The 25,854-nt window shown below is 28.8% G+C and overlaps 2 protein-coding genes across 6 annotated transcripts in view; one reads left to right on the top strand and one right to left on the bottom strand.

Annotated features, from left to right (window-relative positions):
• LOC136080672 (uncharacterized) overlaps window positions 1-5,595 on the top strand; it is a 51,895-nt gene extending 46,300 nt beyond the window's left edge. The window contains exons 4-6 of one of the 2 annotated variants that reach the window (XM_065797615.1): window positions 59-517; window positions 4,477-4,617; window positions 5,093-5,595. In XM_065797615.1, coding sequence (XP_065653687.1) covers window positions 59-517; window positions 4,477-4,613 — 596 coding nt within the window. In that variant the 3' untranslated portion in view covers window positions 4,614-4,617; window positions 5,093-5,595. Of the gene's footprint in view, window positions 1-58; window positions 518-4,476; window positions 5,045-5,092 lie in introns of those variants that run through there. The other variant, XM_065797614.1, reaches the window with a different exon arrangement.
• A 13,920-nt stretch (window positions 5,596-19,515) lies between these two features.
• LOC136080673 (A disintegrin and metalloproteinase with thrombospondin motifs adt-1-like) overlaps window positions 19,516-25,854 on the bottom strand; it is a 164,362-nt gene continuing 158,023 nt past the window's right edge. For all 4 annotated transcript variants that reach the window (XM_065797617.1, XM_065797616.1, XM_065797618.1 and 1 more), the window contains one exon: window positions 19,516-19,979. In XM_065797617.1, the coding sequence (XP_065653689.1) occupies window positions 19,967-19,979 (13 nt within the window). In that variant the 3' untranslated portion in view covers window positions 19,516-19,966. The remainder of the gene's footprint in view (window positions 19,980-25,854) is intronic.

The following is a 25,854-nucleotide window of genomic DNA, read 5'->3' on the forward strand; positions in this document are numbered from 1 at the left end:
ATGTATATATATATACATATATATATATATATATCTGTGTGTGTTTGTATATATTTAGAATCCGCATTTATTAATCAAACTATACAACTGTCTGAACTAAGTGTTCTAGCAACTTTAAAAAATTTCTACAAAGATTTTGTTTTATCATTTGAAGTATATACCCCGGAAACTAAGAATGAGTTAATTGGTAACATTGTGCAGTTGCTTGATAGTGACTATAACGAATGCTGTCCTTTGGCTCACTATTTCTCCGGACGCTTAAAGATTTATTCAGGAACAGGCAGTCAATTCTTTGTATCAAAATTATGCGTTGAAGTAAATAAATGGCATTCAGTTCAAATTCAACAAACTTCTATAAATGACAAGTACAACAATATTATCACTATAAATGGGATAGTTGTAACTTCCACGGTTAATTATGAACCACAGGATCTTTTTAATATCACTATGTATGCATGTCTTGATCCTTGCCCACCGGGAGCAATCAGAAACATAAACATAGGCAGTGAGACCAAAGGTATTTTTTTAATTAAATAATATAAAATTATTTAGAAATTATTTAGTTTACAGGTTTTGTAAAATTAAATTCTGATAATCTAAAAAAATTGTTTTTGTAAAATAAAAAGTTGGATTTAAATATGCTAAATTATTGCTTTATATGCCACCTATTCGTTTTAATTTTGAGATCTTAACATAAAAACTTGTAAAGGTTTTAATGTCATACTTTAAAGCTAAGAATAATTTAATTGTATCAATATTATTTGAAATTTTGGAGGTCTCTGAGATGGATGCACTGTATTTTTTGTGTTTGAGATAATCAACTTCCAGACATGAATTCAAACTCGAAATAGGTTTTGAAAAAAAGGTACTGTTTTTAAAAATCAATATTTTTCATTTTACAAACGGCGTTTTGCAAATGGTTGCGATGATTAAAGTCTGGGAGTAAAAAAAGCTTGAATCATTTGCCTTCTTGCCTATATCCTAAACTATTCCTAAATCCTATATAAATTTTTTTGCGTTCAAAAAATATGTCCGAATAAGGTTTTAAGCTCCTAAACTTGAAGGGTGATAAAAAATGGTACATCAACCCCTGGGTTTGTTGACACCTCTATTTTAATTTTTTTCATTTTTATTTATGAGTCAGTCTTATAATATTATATTATAAATAAATTTTTAATTTTCATTTTTTTAGTTTCTTATTTAATTATATTTATTACTCTGTCTATATTTTGATAAATATATTTTTAAAAGTAGTTAAATCTTTTTGTGTATACTTTTATGTTCAAAGATGTTTAATAATAGTAGTTGTCTTTATGTTAAATAGTTGTAACCTTTTTTTTTTTCATTGTTATTAATACACTTTAAATTACAAAATATTCAAAAAATTATTGAATTAAAAAAAAAAAAATTATGCACGCTGTATGCTCAAAAGTAGTAGTTGTAACGTAGTGGCTGAGCGCAGTAGTTAGAGCATTGACATCCCCAAAATGTCCAAAAATTGATGTCTTTTCTGGCTATAAAAACAACAAGACGATAGGAAAGTTCTCATTAAGTGATTTTTCGTGGCGTGCAATGAAAAAGCCGTTAGGCTTTTTTAGATCACCTTAAAATACTAAATAGAAAAAGATAGGAAAATTTCTAAAATTTCTTTAATTAATTTAATTTGCTTTTTCAACTTCGATATAAAAGTTCTAGCTAACTGAAGAAGTTTACCAAAAATTGTTCAAATTAACAAATGTTGGAGTATTCTAAAGTTCACTTGACCGGTTTTATTTAAATTTAATAAAAAAAAAGATCATAGAACAAAAACAATAATAATAAAGAAATTAAAAAGATAATCAGCGTTTGAGTTATTATTATTATTAACTGAAGTTACAACCTTGTGCGACTTGTCTAAGTTTGCTTAAAAGTAATTCAAAATTGGCAACAAAGGTTCTTGCGCAATTAGCACAGTCAGATTGGATTTTGTGGGAAAATTTTGCTTGATGGACCTCTTTAAGGACGAATTTATATATAAATTCAAAAGGTATCTTTTAACATAAAAATCAACTAACCCTTGTATAAATATGTTATAAAAATCATAGCATTTTAAGAGTAGTTAGAAATTAAAACGAGCATATATTGAAATTAAAGTATTTATAAATTTATGAATTATTGTTATTATTATTTAATTTATATTATTGTTATGATTATTCAACAATTTATAAAATGCAACCTTTTATAAAAAAACAGCTTCAAATAATTAATGTCATCCATTTTACTGTTTTCATTGATCAAATCAAAAATATTAAGCAATAATAATACAAACAAAATCAATATTGGCGTTTTTATTTTATGCTAACTTGTTTGAATTACTATTTCAGTGCTGTCAAACTAAAGCGTTTGATTCTAAAGTAATGAAAACCTGGTGCAATATTTTTATAAAATATTATTGTTTAATCAATCAAACAAACAATGTTTACAAAAGTATCATTTTTTACAAATCAGTCAACCTATCGTTATAAAATTGTAACATTGTAAGAATCTAATTGTATTAGACATCATTCTTGTTTACTTTCTGTACTAGACATTGTTTACTTTCTGTACTAGACATCTTGTTTACTTTCTGTACTAGACATCTTTATGAATTACACAAAAATGAGCACGCTGCTCAATAAAGTGTTGCTGTTCAGTCTTTTTAAAACGTAACTATGGATGACATCGCAGTGTCAAATTTCTAAAAGAAACTAAACTTTACAAAAAAAAAATGGAAACAACCAAGCTCCGTTTAAAAAATAGATTGCTCAATAAAAAAAAGCAGTGTTTTGAGGTGATGCGTTGAACTATCAAGTTGATGTTTACTATTATAGACAACTGTGATAACTGTTGTCCGTAAAAGTTAAAATGATAGTTTCTTGTACTCATATACAGGAAAGTTCTAGGCCTAAGTTCTAGGCTAAGTTACTTAAGTTCTAGGCTAAGTTACTAAGTTCTTAAGTTCTAGGCTAAGTTACTAGAAAGTTCTATTGTACACTTTGTCTTAGTTAAGTTTACTCTGTAGAATTTTATAACGATTAATGAAGATTTTGTATAATCTATATGCTAGAAGTGATCATTTTTATTTTGGTTACGTACGATGAGCCCTTAGGACCTGTTTTAGGCTAACTCAAGGTCGAAATGGGGCTCTAGCATCACTTTTTTAAATTTTTTTTAAGTAGTATTTTTCAGATTTAAAAATGCAGTATAAATTAAGTTTCTTAAAAAAAATTGTATGTAAACCTTTTTTGTATGCAACTAGTCTTCTTTTGTAGGGTGCTAGTCTAGTCTATCGATAGCCTCAGTGCTATTTGAATCGGCTATGTTATACTTCGTTATGGGGCTTATTTTACATTACTCTTCGCCATAATTATTATTTTACTGCTTAAGGGTACATATACATATGCAATCTACATATGTATTACAAAACTAATGGTTGGGGCTAAAAAAAAGGCAACTTATAGCCTAATTACCAACCCCTCTTGAAAAATACTATACAAAACAGTAACATATAAATATATATGATAATGTATATTTATATGTTACTGATTTGTATTGTACTTTTATAATAGCATATAAATAAAAAATAATATATGTGATGAACTTAGGAAAATAAATAAATAAATAACAACATAAAAATAAAAGAATGTTTAAATGCTTTTGATCTGCACTTTGTGCCTTGATAAGTAAATATAGTAAATCATGCATCAAGTCTAAAATTTTTTTTTTTACAGTTTTTTTAGTTAAAGAACTTTTTTTATTTTTTTTAACAAAGGCTACTTAAAGACGTAGATTACGAACTGTCAATTTTAGGCTTTATATATGCCTTCATGAGGCCCCATCAAGTGCGAATTCCAATTTGGCCGCAGCTTTTTAGTTCCATCTTATAAGACCCTAAACGCAAAAAACTTTTGTTATGCCTAATTTGACGAAGGTAACGACATAACAAAACATGGGAACTTTACTTTAAAAAATTTAGGAAAGACTTACATTAAAATAGTTTTTAATTGGAACAAGTTAATTTATTTTAGAAAAAAAAAATTTACACTTACATATAAAGTTTTTGTAATAAAATATATTGTTTACTGTTTAGCCGAACTTTAAACGTATTCTCAAAAATGCACGTAATTATCAATTTAATACTTTTTTAAATGTGATTTTTTGATGTTGACACTTGCTGAGACCTATTGAGTCAACAGGTTTCAACAGTGTTGGCACTTAATCAAATAAATAGAGTAAACTATAAAACAATTTATTTGGCTTGTCGATGTTTAGTGAGATGAAGCTATTATATTAACCTATTAATTAACTTATCTAACAGCAGCGCCACGGCTGCATTTTAGGTTGTTTATAGTTGTAATTAAAAAATCTTGTAGGGTTTAAGTGAATTATTTTTTTGAAATGTGTTATAAATATTATTAAGATTTATTAGCATTAATTGTAAAACTAAAATCTTTTAAGGGATTTGGTACGATTGGAGTGCTTGGTCAATTTGTGATAAAAGTGGGAAGACTAATAGATCGCGTCTTTGTGATAACTCTTGCGGAAAATGTGTTGGAAATGATACTGAAACAATTAAATGCTCCTCGTCCAACTAATCATGTATTTTTGTACTTTTGACTTCTAATATCTTCTCATTATATAATAAGTGCCATAAATGCATTTGTTTAATTTAAACATAATATATTATAATAACTCCAAGTTTAAATAAGTTACTTTAATTTGTTTGAAAAAAAAATTCAAAAAAAAGAGTCCAACAAAATCTTGTTGTCCTCTTTTATTTGAACTGTTTATTTGTACTTTTTATATTTACATCGTTTTATTTGAACCTTTTATATATGAAGTCATTTTTCTGAACTTTTAATATATTCACATTTTTATTTGAACTTTTAATATATGCACCCTTTTTATTTGTTCATCTTATACTTGCACCTTTTTTTTTTGTTGTTAATAGTGTAATAAACGCATTCATCTGTTTGAACTTTTTATGTGTACCTTTATGTGATGTAATTGCACCCTTTCATTTTAATTATTTATTCTTGTTAATATTAGCTGAATTTTTAAACTTTTTTTTCAGTAAAAAGTTCAAAAAGGATTTTTTGGAAGTTATGAAGCTGATTTTTTGATAAATATGATATCCATATTGTATATTAAATAATGTATAAATGTGTGTGTGTTTGTGTGTGTGCGTATATATTTATAAATATACACACACGCACATGTGAAAATGTGAAAAGATATATTAGTGATAACTTTATTTCGCACGCTCTAATGAAACGTTACAAATATTAACAAGTTACTACATAATAATCAATACTAATGTGCTTTGGATTTTAATTTCGAAGTTGTAAAACAAGTTTTGAGTTTTTTCACTAAATTTTTTCCCTAAGTTTTTTACTAAATTTGACGACAAATAAAAACTGTGTTCACATCACTTTGTATTTACATAGTGATGCGAGCGTTACATTATTAAGTGGAGCGTTAGTCAAACAAATTCATTAAAGTTATTTCAATTTTAGAAATGTTTAAAATTTTATTAACATTTATACTAACACAAGAAAAAGCAATGAAAAAATAATATAAATAAAATTAATTCGAATTATGTTTTTGAAGAGGTTTTTAAGTCATAAAGTAACAATCAAATTTTCAACTTATGGATTTGTTAGGCTTAAAGGAAATATTACAACTAATGTGTGTTATACTAAATATAAAGAATTTTATAGAGTATGTAAATGCCTATAAATTGTTAATATCCTAATGTTTTGTGAATGTTTTTAAATGTAAATTAAAAATATGGGTAAGTATAGTTTATAAAAGATTTTACACATTTTATGTCTTGAGTACTGTTTTGTTTTTAAAAAATTTAATTTACTTTCGAAACTTTGTAATTTTTTTATTATTATCCAAGTGGGGTATTACTCCCCTTATTATCTAAGGGTTAACCCTGCCCTCAGACGAAATTAACCAGTCGTTATTCGATAATATCCTTTGATTTTTCTTTACCAACGAAATTGTGAAAGTATTTATTTGTAAAATCCAAATATCGCATTTTAATATTGGTTTTGAATTATTTTGATAACATGTTAAATATTGTGTTTTTATAAAAGTTAAAAGAAATTTTGCAACAAATGACTGATTTAAATTTAACTGATTTGAGTAAACAAAGTAAAGCTTTGTTTACTTTAATATTAATAATCTAATATTAGTAATATTTAATAGAGGATAAGGGCAATATTTAAATGACGACAGGAACACTATTCCATAAAAAAGAGAACAAGCAAACATTACTACCTAGTTACTTACTAGAAAAAGTGAACATTATAATGTTCACATTACTAACATTACTACCTCAATAAGGCCGACACTAATAGACACAGCTAAGCATGAAAACTATTTTTTAAATCTAGTGTAAGAAATAGGGCAGTTAATAAGAGTCTTTTCTGGTATTTTTTATGATGTGAAAAACTTAATAACGACACTTTAATAACGAATTGAAAAACATTTCTCGGTGATTTTTTGTGTAACTTTTTCTACCACTGCGTAGTACACAAGTACCACTACAACAAGTACCACTACAACAAGTACCACTACAACAAGTACCACTACAACAAGTACCACTGCGGTTCTACAAATTTCAAAAAAAAACTAGAACTTTCAAAAATTTAAATTTTATAAACTGTGCTAACTTTGAAATATGTTAAAATTATAACGTTATTTGGTTAGATCATTATTTTAGTCACCTGTCCTTTTTTTTTATCAGTACAAATATTAACGTTTTAATAAATTTATTTCTAAAGATTTCAGGGGTAAGTTTGTTTGTATAAATTTAAGTATAGATAAATATTTATTTGATATATCTTCATTGATTTCACTTTTTTGTTTAAAGTTTTGTTTAGTTGCTTTGTTTGTTTATATATATAACTCTGCAAGCACGTTTTTGTAAATAAAGAAATTTTATTAAGTTTCGTCGTTTGAGTATTTGCCCTCGTAATATTTGCATATATTATTTAACAACGAATTAGGCTGAACAAAATAAGTTTTAAACTTGGTGAATTTACGTATGGAAGAATTTAATACATCAACCCAATGGTTTTAGTAATTTTTGGTTATGGACTTTATGTGTGGAACCCATCATAAATGTTCATTAACAAGAACTTTATAATACCTTACTTTTAATTTATTTAATTTTTAATAAAAAAATGTTTTTAATAAATAATAAGTTCTGACTATTTTAGAGGAAAGTTTTCTTATATTCTTTTATGGAACAAAGCATATTGCGTTTTTTCAACATTTTGAGAAAGTTTGTTTGATTTTAACCAATCATTTACTTTCTCTAACTCAAAATTTATGTCCGTTTAAAGCTGATTTATATTATTATTAAATAAGAAAAGATTGCTATTGCTTCTGCAAACATGATATAATTTAGTTTTACTGATGCATTATTGAAATGCATGAATTAAAATTAGAAAACGGGTCTATGATTGATCCTCGCAGCACTCCACAGAATGTATCCAGTATTACGAGTCCTTATTTTGCACATAATGCTTCCAACTAGTTAACGAGCTTTTTATTCCATAATATATATTTTTTCACACCGTAACATATTAAAATTTTTATAAAATAGAGAAATAAACGCACGTACACTGTTGCGACGCGCAGTGGGCCAGAGGTGAACAAAACCCCTCAAAACCAACTTCTATTTTGGGTTAATTTCTTTTAATTAATGATGACCCCCATCACTTACTAATCACTATTATTTTAAGTTTAGCATATGAGTTTTACCACAAAAAAATCGATGATAAAATGAAACATTTATATAAAAAAGAAATATGAGTGATTAATATGAGTGTAAGACAATTTCGGAAAATTTTAATTTCTTAGCGGTGAATATCAGTCGATAGACATCGTATATTAAAATAAGAAGAAGAATTATTAAATCGTTTTTATGCTTATAGTTTTCAAAGTGTTTTTCAATAAAACCCCTTAATATGAGCACCTTATTTTAACACTTACCTTTGCATTAGCAGAGTACCTAGGCCGCAAGTGTGATCAACTTTTACTCTCTCTCTCTCTCTCTCTGAAAAAATGTGGCCCTGTTGTTTCTTCCTTATATATATATATATATATATATATATATATATATATATATATATATATATTATATATATATATATACATATATATATATATATATATATATATATATATATATATATATATATATATATATATATATATATATATATATATATATATATATATATATATATATATATATATATATATATATATATATATATATATATATATATAAGGAAGAAACAACAGGGCCACATTTTTTCATTTTGAGATAATTCATTATTAAACCCTAAAACCTATTTAAGTTTTGAGTTTTTAGGAAAAAAGCATTTTAAAGTATTTTGCAGTTATTGCATTATACTATTAACTATATAACTGTTGTGGTTAGTAAAGCTAGAAAGTGTAAAAATTCAAAAAGTAAAAACGTGACCTTGCCGTTTCTTCCCGTGGAGTCTTCATATATATATAAATAAGATATATTATATATATCTTCAATATTGAAGGCTCAACAACTGAGCAGAAATGCTACGCTAATATTGAAGCTTTGACCTTGTTTCTAGAATGCAGGTAAGCAAACCTTCGTAAGTAGGCACAATTTTTATGAGTGAAAATAGTAATAACCATAGTCTTTGTTCCTCACCTGCCTCGTTTTCCAACAGAACCGGAACAAGTAAGAAAAGGAGATTTTCTGAACAAACATAAATCCCTAATCAAGTGTAATACATGAAAGGGAGCAAAGATGTTGTGGTGAAGAAAAAGAAAGGTGTTTCAGACAGTCGCTACAAGGTTGAATGGATTTACGATCTACCAAAGCTACCAAAAGTTACTACTAGTTGCAGAATCGGCATCCTGACCAATTCCAATCTGAATGAACTGCAGAAAGTTTTTATAGATCTTACAATTATTAGATTTAGACATGGCTTTTCCACCTTACATTTGTTGATAAAGAACATGAAGTGTTTTTTTCACTTAGCCAACATACTGGATTTAAATAATAGAGAGCAAGGCAAGAAGATAAGAACTGCTTAAGCTCAAAAAAATGCAGAGTTAAGTGGCGTCGAAGGCTGGCCTTGGTTTTAATTTTGATGTTCTTAAGTCAGAAAAATCTGGAAACTTTAATGATAGCAATACTGTCAGGAGGTTTTTAGGTCATACAAAAGGTCAGCAGAGATTTTAGTTGTTGATGGTGAGCTGATGACAAGTTTTTACATTACCCTCTGTGTCCTATCTAGCAATGAGGAAGTGAGCCCTTACAATCTTCATCAGTATAACCTGGAGACTGTACGACTGTACACCAGCCTGTGCAACCAGGATCATATGCCCCAAGGAGTACACAACATATTGTACATACAACCATCAGGTTGTTAATATAAAGATTATTCCAGTTGGATCTCTGTCAGAGGAGGAAAAGGAGTCCTCCAACAAGATGCTCAAGCGCAATAGGGAGCAGTATACAATGAAATTCTCAAGGTTGTAAAAAAACTATAATCTTATAATAAAAATGCTTTGCAGTTACGATTCATAGGCGTCCAGAATAAGGAAGAGTCAGGAAAAGGTAAAAAAAATCCAGTCTACCTAAGGAGGTCAAGGAGTTCTTGATGTACTAATGTATATGTTTGTTATCATATAGATTCATAATTATAAAAAAAATTATACTAATAAAGTTCAATTTTATTGTATGATATATGCTTATATTCCCAATACCAAAAAATTTGAGTTCATAAAATAAATTAAAGTAAAGAATTTACCATCTTGACAATCCATGAACACCTGGGTGGTCATAACCGACCCTGTAGACTAAATATGCCCAGATTTAAATTTGCCAACCTTTATTACCAATATTTAAATATACAACTGTCTCATGTAATTGAAAATCATCAGGACATCCCAGGACCACTCTTGATCACCCTTAAATTGCCCCCTTGAGCATTCATGACCACTCCTAAAAAATTATATATGCTCAGACATGAATTCCCTGACTTCAATAACCTATATTTAGACATTCAACCTATCCTATCTAATTGAAAAACCATCGGAACATCCTATGACCATCTTTGGTAACCCCTAAAATAACCACCAATGTAATAATGATCACTCCAAAATTTAAGTCAAGCCCGGAAATAATCTTCGATATATTATAAGAGATCTTCCAAAATTTGTTTGCAAATAATATTGATAAATAAAATTGTCATTTCTTTGATCATAATTGTTTTTTGGTTTTGTTGCATATAAACTTTGAAATAATATAGGAGTTAAGTTTATCTTACATTTGAATATAAAGCAAAGAAGATTAAAAACATTTTTTTAATGTTTTTTCATTTTTTGGGGGTTATTTAAATGAAAAATACACATTTGAAGCACAATTTTGAAGTAAAATGACTTTTTAGAAAAGTTATATTGACGACATTAAAATGAAAAGTTTTCTCACTTTTAACACTACGAGAATTTAAAAATTTTTCCTTCTCGTTAACAAACTAAGTTCTCTTTAATAAATTTAAATCTTCTTTTTACATAAACAAAAACTCTTTGCATACGTAAATATAATTAATAACTCTGTTCTTCCATAAATCATTTTTTTACACAGGTTCATGTAAATTTAACACAATACAGTAATCCACAAAAAGGTAGACTATAAAACCGCTTAAACATCACAAAAATAATTACTAATAAAAAAAAAACTATTGAACGAAAATCACATAGCTTTTATAGAATATTCCATAACTTTCCACAACAACATTAAAGATGCTTTTTAAAAATAGATTCTAACATGATTTAAATGATTAAAAATCTAATATCATTTTTTATGCGTGAAAGTAACTAAGAATTCATTGGTTTTATTTACTTTTTGAAAAAGATTACCCACCATGACTCTTGATTACACGCTGGGTCCCATAAATCAGTTATTTTTTTATACAAGAAACTGGAGATACCAAAAAGTTAGCATCCTAATGTGCGACCTAGTATTATTCTGCTTGAGCTTTGTTAAAAAAGGTTGCACATACAAAGGGTTTGATTGAAAAAGGCTTTTAAAAAATGCAAGCATAAAAAGTAAACTTAATATATTTGCATTTTTTTATGGTTGCATATATTTCTTCTCTTTATTTCAATATATATATATATTGATATTGATATCGATAGATATCATATGTGATATCTATCTACAGTTAAGAAATTAAAATGTTCCAAAGTTGTCTTAACTGACCTTTTTCATTTTGACAAATATTTGAAAAGTAAGATATTGTCATTTTTGCGGTATAGTACTGAGCTTAAAATTCATAGTAGGGAAAATGTTATATCAGTTTTAAAGTGCTAGGAGTGTTTTAGATTATATTTATGAAAAGAAATTATCTCAATATAGAAAGTAGTTTTTAAGGGCTTTTCTCATATTTGACCCACTGTGCGATGATCAAAACTTAAAAAAAAAATATATGTATAAATTTTTTTTTAACCGCGATTAGTATTAATGGCAATACAAGTCAAACAGCCGAACAGTGCTTTAGATAAATATTATTCTGATAGAAAGCTCCGTCGTGCTTGCACAGTCTTTAAGGGTTTGGGAAGGAGGGACCATGGTCTGTTTGCGGAAAACTTTTTCTGATTAATTTCTCTCCTAGCCGTAAAAAAAAGTTAAAAGCAACCTAAAAAGGACAACATACCAATAAAAAGCTCCATTTGAAAAAAAGCGTTCTCAGACCTAAGGGGGTATGATCCATTGACGAAAAAAATTTCTATGTATAGTTTCGTTCCTAGCCGTAAAAAAAACCTAAAAGTTGATAAAAAGACGAACATATTAATAAGGGGCTCCTTTCGAAAAAAAGTGTCCTCAAAGAATAGGTGGAGGGTCCATTGACGATCTTTATAATAATTGGAAAAACACAGCTTCCGCAATAAATTTAAAAAACCAAAAACAATCAGTTTTTTTTTTAAATTCCGTCGCGCGAAAAGTTTTTCAAACATACACAGGCAGTAGCCGATCCCATTATTTTTTTTCGAGTGGGTAATGAGTGGCGTAGACGTCAAATTTATATGAATTTTTTTATTTTTACTTTTTCTTGTTGCATGTACTTACACCGATTGTTCGAAGTTACACAAGCCAATAGTGAGGGAGCAGTCGTTGCAGCTAGCTCCTTGTATTCGTTTTTCTCCTTTTTTAATGGTTTTTTACAAGAACTCTTTATTTGAATTAGCTTCTGAAACTTCTCCAGGCTCATCACACGCTCTACTTTATCTTGAATAAATTCTACTGTAAGCACAATACTATGGCCTAGAATATCAAAAAATAACCAGTAGTCTGGCGAAATATACAATTCAAGAACTAGTTCCTGGTCTTTATCAACAAAAACTGATTTCAGATGGATTTCAGCATTAAGTCTATCCGTTTTTACAACTTTTTGGACCTCCCTTTGGGTTAAATATAGAACTTTTACCATTTCTAAATTGTGATCTCTGTCAAAAGATGTTAACGCCAGCACCACAGGTAATGAATTCAAACACCTTGTATAGTTTTACCATGATTTGAATTTCACCTGTAAATCAGACTCATATTTTAAGTTTTACTACAAAAATTGCAGACAGAAATATCGCAAGTCAAAAACAACGATGCCCAAGAGAAAGAAATGTAGCCATTTTCAGCCATTCTATTGATCTTTTTGAATATTTTATCACTTAGAATAAGAACCTGGCTGATTATGGGGAAATGCAACTTGAATTTGATGTAGCAAAATGTCTTTGCAAAAACCCGGCGTGTGAAATAGCTCTGTATTTATAACTTTTTACCTAACGTAACAAATATGGACTGATTATTTCCTCAAGTTCACAAAAATCTCTGTGCTTCTCAAAAGTCGAAATGTAAATATTTTTAAAATTAGAAATTTATATATTTTGTTTTTGCATACATCTATTTTAAAGTGAAACAGTTATATCTTTACCCTGCTATTTTTTAAACTATTATAGTCTATCGAGTTCCTTCCAATAGAACCTGTTTCTCCAAGCAGATGCCCTTAAAATTTTAGTGATTGAAACGCATGAGCATTGTCTCATAGTTTGCATCAACACCATCCCAGCTCTAGTTCAGAGATTTAAATAGTTTATTCTCCGGCTTAAGCTCTTTGATATGATGGCACGTAGTTAACAAGAATAATGGTCGGCCATTAAATTTACCTAACCTCTCACAAACCCCTTTTAAATAGCCTTTAAGTGTGCGAGTTGTCTGAGATCAAAAGAATCTAACAAGTTTTTAACTGCTGTGTATTGGGTCTCAACGCTATCGTGTTTGAAAATCACGTTTTTTTAATTTGATAACGAATTTGTGCGTTTTTAAAATACCACCAGTTAACAAAAATAATAATAAAAATGCGCACAATTGGTATAGATTTAAAAACCTTCTATTCTTTATAATGAAGTAATTATATAGTTAATGATTTGTTAGTTTTTATTCACGCCGATTGTTTGAAAATGCCCTTAAGGTGGTCGTCTGGTAAAAAATATTTAAAAAATCAAATTTTTGTTAATATTCCAGTTTAAAAGAGAAATTTATGCTCTTTTAGAAAATATATACTTTTAAACATACTTTTTAACTAAATTTTTCAAAAATTTAATTCCTGTAAAGACATGTACTAGCCTTTTCCCTTAGCAACGCCCTTAGCAACAATCATTTTTGGTTGTTTTGGGCCAAAACTAATAACCAAACTTGTAACAACCTTTTTTGAGAAAGGCTTGTCTAAATACAATTCAAAAGATGGTATTCCTGAAGTCATTAAAAAAGGAATTGAAAAGGTTTTTATTGATTTAAATAATGATGAGCTTTTGTCGCGCTACTTACAAGGCACAAGCCAAAATGCTAACGAAGCATTTAATCAGATTCTCTGGCGGAAATGCCCAAAAAATACATTTGTTTCAAAAGATGTAATAGAAATGTGTACGTTTTCATCAGTAGTAAGTTTTAATGACGGATATTTAGCTCTAGCTAATGTTTTGAAGAATCTTTGTTTAACACCAGGAAAATATTTTATTGATCGTGCTTTAGTATTTAATAGTAAAATAGTCAAAAATATACAAAAAAAATCAACAGATACTGTAAAGAACAAAAGAAAAAAGTTAAGAGCTATAAGGAAAGGATTTATTGATAAAGAAAAACACCAGGAAGGTGGAGATTCTAAAGGATCATTTTAATTATTTTATTTCTATTTTGTTGGTTTTCTCCGTTTGTGATATTTCAGACTTAAAACGCAAATATCTCAGCTTCTATTTTTCAGGATTTGTTCATCTATGTATAATTTAGTATGTGAACCAGAATCTAAATAATTCTTTGAGTATTTTAGGAATTATGGGTTGGTTTTTGTTGAACTTTATCCCTTTTTTAATTTCCCCAAATACCTAAAGCTGCCATTATGGATCTAAACATAATTATAAATTTTTACTGGTTCACATACTAATTTTATATATATCCTGCATAAAAAACCAAACTTCATGCAAAACGGATGTACAGATAGCTAGAACTCTTTGTTTTAAGAAAGTGATGTTTAAATCATTTTTTTGCTGATTCAGCATTAAATAAAGTAATTTTTTTTTTTTTTTTTTTTTTGTCATACAAATATAACTTCTTTATGTTGAAAAATAAAATAAACTTTCCTCCAAATTGTATTTTTTATTTTTTTACCAGACGACCACCTTAAAAACACACACACACACACACACACACACACACAAAAAACTTTAAAAGAGTGGCGCAAGTAAAAATAGTCATCCAAAATAAAAAATTGTCATTTTATGACACCATTATAATTTGTTCATTAGGGTCAAAACCAAAACAAACAGTGTTAACAAACAGCGTTAAACAAAAAATTAGTGGAAAATATAAAAGCTTATTTTGAGCTTTTATATTTTATATAAAATACAAACGAAAATTTAAAAGCACATTTTAAGCTTTTAAATATTTCACGTTTCCATAAACTTTCATTGAAATTTTCCGCAAGCCTTTTTTATTTAACACTGTTTACGCTTAGCCTGAAACACATTTACGCGAGGAAACTTCCGAAGAAAATCGGAATAAAGAATAAGCTTCACTACAAAATAAAAGCTTTAAATATTTATTTACTAAAGGTGCATAATATTTTATGCTTTTAATTTAAAAGCTCTTTGTATAGTAAAAACAAGGAAAAAAAATAAAAATTTACATACTGATAACTATCTTTATATCCCTTTTTTTTTAATGCTTATAAACGCACTTTGTAAAACTATGATTAAATTATTACTGAAAACCATAAATTGTACAAGGCTTTCGATTCTATAATCTATATGATCTAGAAGTCCTTCCATTAATTTTCCGACAATGCACAGTGGGCCAGAATGCACTTTTACTGGACAAAATTCATAACTAATTTAATATTAGAGCTATATTCACTAAAATTAGTATGAGTACTAATATGATGTCTGCGCTTTTTATGAAGGTAATATTTTTTTATTTCGTTGCTATGGATACCTTTATTTTGCTTAGCAACAACCTACTTTTGTTATCTGCAGATATTTTATAAGTGCTATATTCACTAAATTTGGCATGAGTACCAATATGAGATCACACTTCTTACAAAAGTGATAATTTTTTAAATTTAGTTGTTATGGATACTTATATTGCTTAGTTACCGGATACTTTCCTTAGTTACAAAGTGGTAAATTGATATTTGAATATCTTATCGGATTTTTGACCCACCTATATTGAATAAAAATTGAGTATTTAGGTAAATAATGTTTTAGGAATAATAAAAGCAAAAAATAGTGCAAGAAAACGTTATCAATTTTAAATTACATCAAAAAATTATAAAACAATAATATCGTTTGAAGATTGTTTAAGTAATTGTAAAACATCTGAAGGAAATGCTTTATGATTTGTTTGGTGTGATGTTGATTTACGCAATGATGAAATAACAGGATCACTGGAAACTAGGAGTCTATTGATAAGATCAGTATTTGTTGCTTTTCTGGATGTTTTTCGGCTGAAATTTTCGCGATAAGATTTAAAGTCTTTATTTCTAGCCTCTTGAGCTTCCTCTGACATAAGTCCGATGGGTAATGTAAGGCTTTTAATTATGTCATGTCCATGTATCAATACTTTGTGAACTGATTGAGCCATGTAATACCATGGATAAAGGGACACATATAGTCTAAAAGTGTCAAAACAATAATCCTTGAACTTTAAGCAGTCTATTTCATATCCTGAAGAGAGCGTTACCAAGATAATGTAAAATCTGAATATAAGGTTTTGGTCAATACCCAGAATTTCAGCTGTTTGTTCATATGCTGCAAAAGCACGCCTTGAGGTATTGCCATCATTACTTGTTCCAGAACCGCCACTTTTAGGGAAATCAACAACAAGTCCCATTTTGTTCATAAAATCAGTCTGAATCTTTTGTTTAGCTACAGATGCCTTTTCTTTGTGTTCTTTAGATCTTGCTTGCCACTTTCTTGTTTCTTTTTTATATGCAATGTGCAATAACATCTCAAAAAATCGAATCCATGCATGAAGACTGGAAAGACCATATTTGAACTCTCTGTTAGTATAATCTATATTAAGGATATCAAGACTATTCATATTTTTTGGAGAGACACCACACACTGAACAGCATTGGTATGAGTTATTTTTTTCAGATAATATTGTTTGAACCTTCCCATCAATCATTGTAAGTTCAATAATACAATTCACTTCAATAGAAGATCCGCAAACCTCTAATAAAATCATACCCAAGCTTTCTATCTCACTTTTAATGTACTGATCTTCTTCAATCACAGATTCCTTGGATTCCATTTTGTATGCAAATCTTATGGGTCTACAATAGGCTGTGGAGGACGACTTTTGATTTCTCCAAATAGGCACCTTTTCGTTGCTGTTGTTAAATCCAGTCAAATCCAATGGGACAAGACAAGTAATAAATAATGATTCTTCACGCTTTAAATCTCTGTTAATGTTGGGTTCTGATAAAACTTGTTTATAAATGCTTTGGCCAGTAGCACCATCAAAACCAGCCTTACACGTTAGTGTCATTGTTTTTATTGCTTTGTCGTTCAATATCAAGTGCCTTAGCACAGGTTCCTGAACTGCACAGATTCTTTGCAAAGTATGAGTCATTAAATCTTTTAAAGGAACTGAAGCTGAATAGTCCTCCACTGTTATGTTTGCAGGATAACATTTCAATTTTGCATCTCCGACATCATTGTAAGCGGGGTAGATGTTATATTCTTTCTCCAAGGCTCCGCTTCTAATCAATTGATAGGAAGCTTTTGTCAGACTTGCATCAATTATTAAAGCCAGTGCTTCGTCTGCTGAATATTTAGTTGCTTTATCTGTATTTGATATATTTAAAACATTCTTGGCAGCAATAACAACAGATTCATCTCTAAATTTTTTATTAGCAGCAAAAAATAATTCATTGGATGAATGAGATTCAATTAAACAAGATACACGCCGTTTTTTAGTTTTATTAGAACTATTATCAAATGCAACTGGTTTTCGACCACGTCTACTTGCAGTTGGTTCATTGTCTTTTTTTCTGACAATTAAATATTCATTAAGCCAGTTCACAAACTTCTTTTCAAAATTTTTCACAGTATAGTTTGCAGATTTCCACTTTTTTTTATACAAGTAAACAAATCGTTGAACAGCATGTCTAAAATCAACGTCTTTAAAATCAGCAAATTTTGGCTGAATAAACTTTAATATATCTTCAGTAATATTTTGTTTTGAAATACTAAGATTGTTTTTTTGGAGAAAATTATGAATGTCTAAGTTTAACAAAACCATATCTAAATAATTATTGTAACAAGTATTTTGTATTTAAAAGTAAAATGTTATAATATAAGTAAAATGTTATAATATGCCGCCTGGACTACTAATACTTGTTAGTAATTAAGTTACTACAAGTGTTAGTAATTAAAATTAAAAGTAATTAAATTACTGTCAGTGTTAGTAATTAAATTACTAACAACTACCGAAAATATGTTGTTGCTATGTTATGCAAAGTAAGGTATCCATAGTAACCAAAAAAAGTTAACCTCATAAGAATTCTGAATCTCATTTTAATACATACCCCCAATATTGTGTATTTAGCGCAAGTAAAATACTGTTAAAACAACGTTAATGTAAAAATGAGTTGTTGCTATGCAAAATTTAGTACCATAGCAACCAAGTTAAAACATACATAAAATCTGAACGGGGATTTAAGGGGACGAGCAATCAATTAAAACTCGATTGAAGCATCATATAGCTCAAATAAATATAAGACAACACATGGCAAATTGTGGTAATTATTAGTTATTGTGCGGCAAAAAATAAGTTTCTTAAGAAATTTTTTTTTTTAATCTGTGATTTTCAAAGTATAACTGAGATAACATGCTATGACAAATTTATTTCACACATTGGTTTTTCTTATCTCTAAATACTCTAGAATAACATGTACTAATTTTTTGTTTCAAAAACGTAGATGTAATTGAAATATAACACAACGTTGATGTCACCGTTAATTACTTATTTATAATTTTTTATTTTTTTTATTTTATCTCAATATTCAAATGCTTAGAGTCCTGGTAACTAAGGGATTTAATATAAATAAATTATCAATAGATTTCTCCTAATATATGTAGATACTAAAATTAAATAGGTTTTCAAGATTAGACAACTAAAATTTTTCCCATTTTGTCCACCTACTGGCCCACTGTGCAATGACTTAATAGGTACATGCTTTTTTTTAGTCATTAAAGATTATCAGCGCATTTTAAAAGTTTATGACAATCATTGTCTTTGATGTACCCACCATGGCTGAAGTTGAATATACAACTTAGCTTTTTTTTCACGCCAAGGTACAAGTTTAGAAGGTTGCTGAAAAGGGGAATAAAAGTTTTTAAAAAAAATTGTGCTGCATTATTATGCTGTAAAATAAGCCCTCAGTTGTCGGATTAGATTAAAGGTGAATCAAATACAATTACGAATTCATTTGCTAAGTTTTAATCTGAGCTATCAGTAAAAATGTAATAAATCTTATTCTAAATGTGCCAAAAAATCTGAGAATTCCACATTCTAATAGATTTTTTAAACTAATATGCACCAGCAGCAAGGAAGTTTGCTGGAATGAGATTGAATTCCACAAATGATACAGGATATTTTAAGATTAAATAAAATGTATGCAAATTAAAAAAAATTGAACTTTAATTTCATTAACGTAATTACATTTAGGGTACTGCTTAAACACCGTTTTTTGCAAATTCTTATGATTTTAAAGATTTGTTTTAAATGGTAACGGATTTTTTCATAAATTCTACTATAATTTACCTGCCTCAATTTTGAAGTTTTAATGTCAAAATTAGATTATTAAAATTATTTAAAAAAAAAACGTAAGTTAATACAGGTTTAAAGTCATTGATAAAAGAAGAGAATGGTATTCATTAAAAATTTTTAAAAAAGTTTAACAAATTACAATTATAACAAATAAAAACCACCCACTCTAATTTTATTACATCAAGTTATATTGTAATGAAAATGAAGAAAAAAAGTAGATGCAGTTTCTCTATTACTCATAGAAATTTCAATTTATTGCTCATAGAAAATAAGAATTTAAGTCTTTTTTTCATTATCTAAACTGCAGTGTGTGTGTGTGTGTGCGTGCGTGTGTGTGTGCGTGTGCCAAAATTATTAAATGCAAATTAAAATATTGAAGGATTTTTTTTTAATTTTTGTTCTTTTTAGCATTAGTTAAGACAATATTCATCTTCTAAAATTTGCTATTAATTTAATCAAACTCTATTTTGCTGTAACCTATATCTTCTCTATTGTGCAGATTTGAAAATGCAATTCGATAATATTTTATTGTGTCACACAAACAAATTCCTAGGGTTGTTCCCTAAATAAATAGTACAAATTTCTATTATTATTAGTAAAATTTTCTATTATTATTAGTAAATAAAAATTAAAGTAGGGGTACAAAATAATCTACCACTAAAAATACCATGAATATTTTAATCCCAAAACATAAAAGTATAAATTATAATAAAAATAACTGTGGTTAAAAAAAACTGAAGGAGAAAAGTAATTTTTGTTTTGACTTCTTACAATTTTAAAACGTATTTTTATAAAATCTATTTAAAACCCTACTCCTCTATATATATATGCGGTAGTGGTGTAATGGTAGAACACTCACCTCATAAGCGAAAAGTTCTGAGTTCGATCTCCACCATGTCCCTGGTAGTACTGCGCTCAACTTATTTCTCCGCGCAGCGGTCTTGTTCATCAAGGTTCGTGTTTCGGAGGCTACTTATTGTGGTTATAACCCTCTCTTAACTCTATAACTCAGAAACACGAAACTTGACAAACAAGGCCACATCGTGAAGAAACGAGTTGAGCGCGGTACTACCAGGGACGTGGTGGGGATCGAACTCGGAACCTCTCGCTTAGGAAGCGAGTGCTCTACCACTACACCACTACCGCATTCTAAGTGCTCTAAAAACTCTTATTCATCTAGTTTTTTTCCTCTTACATCAGTTCTTTGGAATTCGCTTCCTTCATCTTGCCTTCCTGATTCATATAATTTGCAATCTTTTAAGTCGAATGTCAATCGTTATCTCTATAAACTCTATAAACTTTAGCTTTAGTGGTTGCTTGCAGCTTTGTTCGAAGTGAAGATGTTGAAATAAAAAAAACCAAAATGAAAAAAAAAACCAAAATGGTTAAGCAACTAAGTTAAACATATATAATTTTTTATTTTATGCATTTCCCAACAAAGAAAATGTTGGAGATTAAAAAAAAATATTTAGGAATAAAAGAAAATATTATAACTTCTTATAATAATTTTTACATACTTTTACATCCTTTCAAATATTTTTTTAGTCACAAACTGAAAATAAAATGTATTTAAACAAAGTAAAATCCTATTGCAACAGTTTTTATTTTGAAATTTACTTGATTGCACCAAAAAATCTTCATTTGTGTATATTTCGCTAGTTTCTGTAAAACCTTTGATACTTAGACGTTTGTAAAATTATCTGTTCGATTTTTAGTTTTTGCTGTCCATCTACTATTTCCATACAAAAAGCTTTATTGGTACAAGCTTCTTGTACAGAAAGATTAATTTTTGAAAAAGAACACTTTAATCATTTTGTAGCTGTCTTGATTAATACACAACCCATCAGGGCTACAACCAGCCATGCTGTTTAGGATTTATAACAAGACCACATTTTAAGTATCGCAGTTTTTTTTTTAACTTTTCATGAGCATTTTCTTGATTTTCAATACTACACAAACTTGTTATTGTATTATTCTGATGGTTTATAGTTGTACCAAATTCAATGCAGCGAGTTTCTTTATTTTGTTCTACAAACCATTTATGTTTTTGTATTAATCTTTATTTTCTGATTTGATTCGAACTATTTTTTCAAACATTGATTAACAAGAGATGAGTTAGCAAGCCTTAATTTTTCTCAGTCAAACTAGTTTTAGTTAAATGGTCCCAACAATTATAGAAACTTTTTTATTATAATTAAGCTTAAATTTTTCAGCATTTTTTCATTTTCTCATTAATAGATGTTTCATATATATATATATATATATATATATATATATATATATATATATATATATATATATATATATATATATATATATATATATATATATATATATATATATATATATATATATATATATACATATATATACAGTGTCGGACAAAACGAGTGCAACTAAATAATGCTAATTTAGTTTCTTTATATAAAAGCAATTTAGAGAAATAACTATCTAATATGTTAATAAATTAATCAAAAGTATTAAAAAAAGTTGAATTTCTTTTGGACAAAACAAGTGCAACTCGACAAAATTTTGACCAAGCTGTATTTCGCTATCAATATTTCGTGGCGAATCCTTTGTTGTCGATCACAGCCTTGCATCTTCGAGGCATAGATTTGATCAGGTGATCAATGAAACTTTGTGGAATCGCTGCCCAGGCCTTTTGGATTTGTTCAAACAGTTGATCCTTATTACAAACACCTTCACGATTGATTCTGCGGTTGACGATCTCCCAAAGGTTCTCGATAGGGTTGAGATCCGGCAAATGCCATCGCTCCCAATGATGTTGGACTTCGATTCATCATTGAACAGGACAGTTCGCCATTTCTACAAATTCCAGTCAATATGAGATGTAGCAAACTGGAGTCTTTCCTTCTGGTTTTTTTAGTGAAATCAGCGGTTTCTTTGCAGGGCGTCGAGAAAACAATCTGGCTTCAACAGCACGTCGTCTGATTGTTCGGTCCGATCTAGGCAGCTCTAATTGCTTCTCGACTGATGATATCCAAGGATCTTTCTTGACGGATCTGACGATCATAGAATCCTCTCTAGAAGTGGTAGAACGCGGTCTTCCACCTTTGTTATCTGCTGCCAACTTGCGCGTAAAACGATATTCGGAACATAGTCTTGATACAGTCCATTTTTTCACGCGATAATTATCACAAATACTTTTTTGTGACATTCCACTTTCGTTATCGCCAATAATTTTCTTTCTTAGTTCCAATCCAAGACTGTCGGGAGCCATTTTTGCACTTGAAGTCACAAAAATAATAAAAATAAATAATCACGCTTCTCAAGGCTTATCGTGTTACATTTACCTTGTAATGATACAATAATGCTCTGTGGAACACAACGTCTTGGTTGGATGTGGACTGTATTGATGTAATGAAACACTTGTATTTCACTTCTTGTATTGATGTTCTTCGATAAAACACTTTGATAAAACTCACTTCGATAAAATGTCTTGATAATACTGACTGATTGACTTCCATATACTGACTGAATTACATGTCGATTTACATGTTTCTTATATAGTAAAATGAACCTGTGTGAACCTGTTCTGGAAGATTCTAGATGCTTCTTTTCGATGCTTCTGTAAGCTTCTGGATGCGTCTGGATGCTTCTGAATGTTTCTGGATGCTTCCAGATGCTTCTTCTGGAAACTTCTGGATACTTCCTTTAATTATTAAAAAACTTCCGTGACGTTGACACGGACCAGACTTAAGAAAATGAAACAAACCAAAAAAGTTTCACTTGTTTTGTCCGCTGCAAAATGGCACTTGTCAACGAAAATCTGCCTGCGTGCTGTCACCTGTCAGCTGATTGCTCGTGTCATGGCATGCTATGACTCCTGAACTGATTTCTGTGGTAGTATAGTTCGTTTCGTTTTAAAGACATGTAAAATTAGGAACACTTTTTAGCATTGTTCGATATTGGTTGCAAATGTTTTGTCCAATACTGTATATATATATATATATATATATATAAATATATATATATATATATATATAAATATATATATATATATATATATATATATATAAATATATATATATATATATATATATATAAATATATATATATATATATATAAATATATATATATATATATATATATATATATATATATATATATATATATATATATATATATATATATATATATATATATATATATATATATATACACACACACACTCATACATATGGGCAATTCCGCGGGAATGGCAGTTGCAACATTTGACACACTTTAAGCTATTAAAAAAGAACCGAAAATGGAAATGAGTTGAAACTTTCCAGAAATGTGAAATGCTGTCACATAACTTAGTACGAAAAAGTTACAGCCTTAAGGTCTTGAACTGTTTTTCAAAAATCTCTACGTAGTGTGGCGGTCGTAACGGTTACTTTTTACCACTTCTAAACAAAACAACTTTCTCAGACTTGATGCAAACGGCATGGTAAAAAAAAAAAAAAAAAACCATTTGGTCTGTGTATTTAGCACATGTTGATATTATTATATGCTGAGTTTCATAGTTTTTACTTTAAGTTTTACAAGCATTTCTATGTTTTTTTTGTCGTGATGGTCATAACCGTGACGGTCGTAACGAATAATCCAATATTAAAAAACAACAAAAACGATACAATCAACCATGTGAAAAAAAAAGAATAAATGATTATTTTATTCTTGCAGAATTGCCAATATATTCATTTATATATATATAAGGCGGGCGCAAGAAGAGAGGGAGGAAGGATGACAAATTTGACCCTTTTAGACATGTCAGTGGGCAAATGTAGAACTTTTAGACAAGTCATTCATCAAATTTAGACAGTCGGCGATGAAACACAATTTATAAAAAAAATTAGTTCAATCTAGAACTTAAATATCTATCTTTTAATAAGATTTATAGAATTCTTATTGAAAAACATCTAATAAAAAAAAAAAAAAAAAAAAAGGCGTGTTAATTATGTAAAAATTACATAAAAAAGCATGTTAGTTATGTAAAATTTTTTATTTATTTCTTAGTAAAAAAAAAGACTAAAGAAAAAAGAGACCTCATTAGACGTCCTTGGAGATCTAAATTAGTCGAACTTCGTCTTAAAGGACATTTACGGACGTCGAAGTATTAACACGCTCGCGCGATTTATTAACCGCCATTGTAATTGTGTTTTTAAGTATAATTATATACGCTGTTATATAAAAGCGAGCTAATTGCAACATTGCTTGTTGCAGTTGCTTACTCTGACTTCCTACATTACACATTACTTACAGTTGATCATTCTGTCTTCCTGCAAAATTGAATAATGGAACGCAAAACGTATACGAAAAGGTTTCAAAGAGATTAAAAATATCAAAGATACAAGTAAATTTTGAGTAAGACAAAGCTGAATTTATTAGCATTTATTATAAATGTTAGTTGAAAAACTACATAAGTATATAGTATATAAAGTTTTTTAACTAAGATTTATTTCAGCTTTTATAGTCTATAATTATAGCTTTATATTAGTATAATATATAGTATATTTCCAGTGGTATTTCTAGATTAAAATATCTACAGATATATTATTCTATTAGAATAAAATATCTATACTAAAACTATATAATAGAGTTTTTGTATAAATATTTTAATCTAATAGACTAAAATACCATAAGATTATCTACATATTTTAAAGACAGCTTCCATGCTTTTATCATTTTTTGAAATTTCGGAGTACTTATTAAAAATATATATTAGTATTTTCTGGTAACCTTAATTCTAGGAGTCCTGTAGACAGAGCCGTACCAAGGGCGGGCGTACCAAGGGCGGCCCGGCCGGCCCCGGCCGGGCCGCGGCCTGAGGCGCCAAAATTGGGAGGGCGCAAACTTTAATAAATTAAAAAAACAATAATCAGTTTATGAAACTAATTTTTACGGCGTCGCTGCTGTTCATAAGAAAATTAATTAAAATTCCGCCTCTTGACACAAATTCTTAAATATTATAGCTCATATACTGAATAAGAAAGCGCCCTATAACACTAATATACCTTTGATAACTTTTGAGCATTATAATTCTATTATGAGTCGAACCCAAAAGTTATCTGGTGCTGTATTTAAGAAGAAAAGAAAACAGCGCCAAGAAACTACAAAACTGTTTCAAAAAGTGGTTGGTAACAAACTCAGTGGAGAAATAAATTATTTCAGAGAATATTTGTATTGAAATTAATGACAATTCAACAGATCCTATAATTGACTTTAATTGAGTTCAGATCATCATTTGGAATTAATTGAAGAGAAGATTTTCATCAGCCTAAGTCAAGAAGAATTTTGCACAACTGATTTAGAACCAACCAGGGAAGATGAAAATGCCTAGCTTTCAGGCCCAGCTGAAATGGACGAGGATGAACTTCATTCAGAAATCTCAGAAATTCCAATGGCCTCGGAAGAAAATTTTCAACATAGGGAT

This window comes from Hydra vulgaris, chromosome 05 (genome assembly GCF_038396675.1).
Source record: "Hydra vulgaris chromosome 05, alternate assembly HydraT2T_AEP".
Lineage (NCBI taxonomy): Eukaryota > Metazoa > Cnidaria > Hydrozoa > Anthoathecata > Hydridae > Hydra > Hydra vulgaris.